We start from the raw sequence: 5,402 nt of genomic DNA, 5'->3' as shown, positions 1-5,402 counted from the left end.
CCCGTTCCTTCTTCTTCTTTCCCGTTCTTCTTCTCTTTTCCCTCGCGTTTTCCCTTTCCTCTCATTCTTCTCTTTTCCCTCTTCTTCTCTTTTCCCGTTCCTTCTTCTTCTTTCCCGTTCTTCTTCTCTTTTCCCTCGCGTTTTCCCTTTCCTCTCATTCTTCTCTCTTTCCGCTCGTTCTTCTCTTTTCCCTCTCATTCTTCTCCTTTCCCGTTCTTCTTCTCCTTTCCCTCGCCTTTTCTCTTTCCTCTCGTTCTTCTCTTTTCCTTCTCATTCTCCTCTCTTTCCTCTCCTTTTTGAGACCCGCAGGTAAAGGAAATCAGCACTCACCCCAACTCTTAAGCCTTCTAGGACTCGAATCATATACAGACATTTGCAGAGTGGCAGAGGGAGGTCTGGACGAGCAGAGCTCCCGACACCCAGAACGATGGTTCCAGTCATACATGTTGGGGGCTATATATTTGTTGGGGGCTATATCTAAATTGGGGGCTACATATACATTGGGGCCATATTTCAGCGGGTCTTTTGGACTCAAACATGACTGTCGAATAATGCTTCCGCCTGCTGTGGAAGTACATCTGGCCAGCCTGTATACCTCATCAAACCCTTTCACATCATAAGGTCATGACTCGTTCCCGTAGGCGTCCCTGATCCCAGCCATGCGTGTCGTCTCATTCTTTTATTTCCCATGCATCACCACTGACTTCTTAGAATCCTACGTCACCACATACCAATGCTCGGTGATGTTTCATTGTTTTGTTCTGGTCAGTACATGCTTCACGTGCCCCATTACTAGTATCGTGGGCTTGTCCACGACATATTTAACACCACTTGTTGACTCAACCGGCAAGCTTGCTCTGAACTCACCCATTGACACGTTGCTATGCGGATCAAAGATCTCTTAGATTGATTCCTTTGGTGACACTAGATCAAATGATTCATACAATACATGATCTTTGGTTTGGCCATCAAAACACATTACATTAAGCACTTGCGTTTGAAAACATTTACTCGTCAAATATAATTGCTATGGGGCACGATGGAGAAAATACAGCTTGCATGTACTCGAGGCTATTTATTGGTTTTACTCCTTGAAACCATTCTGCCTAAATCAAGCTTCGCGAGCAAGCCTTTGACAGCCCATTTCAGCCTCTGTTCTTCACTCTGTCAAGCTGCTAGTATTTCTCCGTAATACAGAAATATAGATAAGTACAGCTGATGCGTTACTTTCTGGCACACGAGAATTTCTAGCTATTTCCAGGTCATGCATTTTCAAGTGCTCTTTTCCTTTTCTTCTTGCTTGTCTTCCGTTGCAGGATGTATCATTGAAAGTTTAGTTTCCTGCCAATAGAAACACTCTGACTCTGCGAGAGCATGTGCTCAAATTAAAATAGGGTCTTTGAATTGAACAATTTTCATTGTGCTACTTGACTTGTCGTATGATCATGGATTGAAACTGAACAAAGAACATACACTATTTTGATAAAAATTGTCGAAAACCGTCAGTTATCTTTGTGCTGGACCTATCAAAGAATTGTTCAAAACACTTTGAAACGCTCAAGATAGTATTCATACCGAAAAGCATAAACAATTTTATATCGCAAAGACTATAGAGCCATTTCCGCTGACTGAAAAAAAAGTTCTTGTGAATCAGAAGTGAATTCTTTTCATAAGTGTGTCTTTTCAGCTGAATAGAATTGTGGGGAAAAAAGTGAAAATCTTACTGTGTTTACACCTAATCATCTCAAAATCAATTGCGATTCTATGTTAGTCTCACTTGCTGTGATCACAAAATACAACTCTAATTTAAGAAACTCGTTTAGTCTGTGTTTCTGTCTCCTTCTTTTCATAAAGCGGTTACTCTTCAAGGCTCATGCACTTTTGCTTTTGAGATTTCTTGTCAACTAGTACAATCTGAGTTTGAAATTTGGAAAGGAGGAAAGGATGATTCTCAAAGGATTCTTTTTTTTCGCTAAATCTCAGATAATCCAGTTAACTCAGTTGAATTTTTCCTTTCATAATGATTCTTCGAATATAACTATGAAAACCTTCATTTCAAAATTATTTCGATGGCATCTCGTGAAAAAGGTTACTCCTCGTTTTGAGGCTGCCTGAAGAAAAAACTGTCCTAAAAAGGCGAGTTTTCAGCTTAATTTTTTTTTCTTCAGTTTCAAGGATTGACTATGCCTCAACATGATGAATATCAGAAAAGTGCAGGTCACACCTGTTAAACCCACAAGAGACTTGTATTTCACAAACCGTGGTAAAAAAGTAAAGTTTGTATCGTCAATCAAACACATGGAAGCTTAGCTTTTGTAGTACGCATTGAGAACAAACTTAAAAAGTAGAATTCTGAACATATAATATTTCTACAAAGGAGAAGCCTGCCTCTATTTGCATTGCCTTGAAAGCAAAACTCTTATGTCTTTCTGCATTTATCAAAAAGTAAGATGCAAATACTACAGCGCCAAAAACAAGTACTATTGTGAGTTCATCTTTTATCCCTGATGCAAAACAATTTGTATTACGATGAGGATCTTGGATAGGTTTTTGGGTTTGAGTTTTCCCAACTCGACACATGCTATCAAAAAAGAAAGTTTTTTTGCTAAAATTGCCTTTGAGTTCAAGCACCAGTTTTCTTGTAATTGTGAAAGTTGGGACACACTCCACACAAAGTCATTGAATCTAACCGCCCACACAAATAATTTAGTAAAACAAAGACATTTTAGCCATACTGGCCGTATTAGGACACTTAACAATCATTTTAGATCAGGATGAATTTTCGAACCGTCTTGAGCAGCTTTTTCGATGCACGAGAAAGAACAGTGGCCCGCGAAGAATATGAGATTGCCACGTGTACTCCAAACTTTGCGAAAGCTGTCTTGGGGGCAACTTTTAGCTTTACGATGAACTGGAAAAACTGATAATTGATTAGTAGCCTAGGAACTGAACACCAACATTATCAGGTTGAAAAGACTTGCAATGTTCGACAAGTAATACTGATTTAATCCAAGAATTTGCATTCTTTACAGTTTGAAGACTGGCAAACGATATTTAGTCACCAAAGAACAAGCCCCTGCAGAAAATCGCCCTATAATTCTCAAACTGATGTCTTTCTTCCAGCAAATGTTTATTCTCACATGAGAGTCCAACTTGCGTGTCCAAAACTGTTTTGAAGCTTATAAATATTGTCAATATTGTAGGACTGTCCAGCTCGGCCCATTCGAAACTGTATTTATATTGTTTTCTCATAAGTTGAGACTTTGAAGTGTTTGAAGGTTATCATAGCTTCAGGTCTTACATACAATAAAGGAAGAGGTATTTCTGTGTGGTTTAAATGTTTAAAAAACAATAAACAGGCCTAAAACTCCTTATTTGCTCATACCACTTTTCTCAAAACAGCTTAAAGTAGTAGTGCTTCGGGTATCAGTGTGAAACACCGTAGCCAGTATGCGGCATATAATAAAAAAGTACTGTATTTGTATTTTCTCAATCAGAAAGACCAAAAAAGAGTCGGTTTAAACAGTAATAGTATTGTCTTTTCCATTATGTGTGCCAGGATACACGAGGAATCTATTGTTGGGTTGTCATTGATTGCGATGCGTTTCTAATCGTCTGTCATGTTACTGACGCTCCCCTCACTCAATTACACGATCAGACGACTTTGTCTGATATCCTAAGATTTCTCGCCTAAGGTCGTGCAGAGGAAAAATACATCTGCAGTAAACCAACAGATAAAAAAGACTCTCTTAAAAGAAAAATTAAGGAGGCTTTAGGATTCATTACTTTGGACTTGCAGTCATAGGGACTATCTGACCTCGACATGAAATGAGATTAGCTCGCTTAAATCATTGCGTAAAACAAAAGTTATTTGGAACATCTAGAGCAATGTGAGTTAGTTTAATAAAAAAAGCAATTTTAGCAGCTTTGGGGTTGTTCATAGCTGTTGCCAGCCACATGAGCATGCAACCGTCTATGAATCGGCTGTGTTTTTGGTCGGAAACTTTTCTCTCGTCAGAGCTTAGAAATGATATAAAGGTAGCCGGCTCATCTCTGGCAATTCCAATTTTGTGAAATACAACTAAAAAGTGTCGATGATTTTTGGTACATTCAAAGGATTAGCTTTAGGTAGTTTTTTCTCTGTGCTAGTGGCACAGACTCTACACCAGTCATCTCCAGAAGCAATCGTTTCTAATGAACACAATATTGTTGGCCAGGATTCCGAGGAATATGACCTTAGCACACGCGACGATTTTGATGATAAATCCACAAATCCGCTCGTACAAAAAAGAAGAGACCAATGGCCACACATGCATCAGGAAGTGATTCCTCTTAAGTATCACAGAGCTAACACTGCCTCCTACACAAAAGCGGAGGACGATAAATCTAGCAAAAGTAACCTTTCAAGTGGTGGTATTCTGAATTTTATTTTTGATGACAAAAACGAGTACACTTTTTTGGGCCTTGTGAGTGGAAATAGGGAGGAAATGGAAGAGTGGGCAGATATTGGGGACTTATATAAGGAGGTTTCAGACGCAATTGAGGATCGATTTACTTTTGCTAGCGAACACGAGTTTGGGCACGACGTTGATGACTTAGTAGAGCAAGCATGGGATGATTTGGATTTGAAATGGAAACCAGATAATCACGATAAGCATATTGCTGGATGCGTTTCGACTATGAATGCGATCATTGGTAGATACAACGAAATTCAGATCGATACCTTGGGTGCACATTGGGCTGGTTTATACAGAGGGGACCAATTAATTGAGGAAACAAAGCGCCAAAAGCAAATTGACGGAACTCCGGTTCAAATCTGCAGAAATGTCAATGAAAATGTTACTGAAACTGGTCTTTATTCTAGCTTGCAGTATAAATGGAGTGCTCAAGAAGGCGACATTTTGGTTGTTGTCTCGGATGAAGTGCGACTCCAATCCAGATCGAAAACTCGTTTTCTTCGAAGAATAATATACATCCCTACACAGATCTGCTTGATGTTGCGGCGATAAGAATTATTCTTGAAGCAAAACGAGTCGCTAATGAAAATCCCCTGAAAGATTTGGTCGCTATGGTGATGGGTATCGAGAATACTTAGGTAGTTGACTTACATTAGTATTAGCTTATGGCAATAAATCAATTTAACAAACGAAATATACTAAGACTATCTAAGGATAAAGGCCAGGTTCTGAACGACCTCCAACAAAGATTTAAACTGAAAGTACTTACTGCAGCAATCCCAAATACTCATGATTCACTAAGCACAAGTTATTCCTTATGTACTTTATCGCTCTTTGTTTCATAAATGTTGGCTAATTTTGGTAAATTTATCTGCTTTCTACAAATCCCTTCAATGAGCTGTCAAGTAACTGCTTATTGCTTACTCAGAGAAGTCATCCAAATAT

The 5,402-nt window shown here is 38.9% G+C and overlaps 1 protein-coding gene across 1 annotated transcript; it reads left to right on the top strand.

Annotated features, from left to right (window-relative positions):
* Window positions 1–3,673: 3,673 nt before the first annotated feature.
* METBIDRAFT_227860 (uncharacterized protein) lies at window positions 3,674–5,218 on the top strand. Its single transcript, XM_018855192.1, has one exon. The coding sequence runs from the start codon at window positions 4,095–4,097 to the stop codon at window positions 5,007–5,009; it is 915 nt and encodes a 304-aa protein (XP_018709467.1). The 5' UTR covers window positions 3,674–4,094; the 3' UTR covers window positions 5,010–5,218.
* Window positions 5,219–5,402: the final 184 nt, after the last annotated feature.

Source organism: Metschnikowia bicuspidata (assembly GCF_001664035.1).
Source record: "Metschnikowia bicuspidata var. bicuspidata NRRL YB-4993 chromosome Unknown METBIscaffold_9, whole genome shotgun sequence".
Taxonomy (NCBI): Eukaryota; Fungi; Ascomycota; class Pichiomycetes; order Serinales; family Metschnikowiaceae; genus Metschnikowia; species Metschnikowia bicuspidata.
Note: the sequence above shows the minus strand (reverse complement) of the source record. Positions and strands in the feature narration are given on the sequence as shown.

Excerpts from the sequence above, each read along its gene's own strand:
- METBIDRAFT_227860 (XM_018855192.1), top strand. The coding sequence starts at position 4,095 with ATGATTTTTGGTACATTCAAAGGATTAGCTTTAGGTAGTTTTTTCTCT.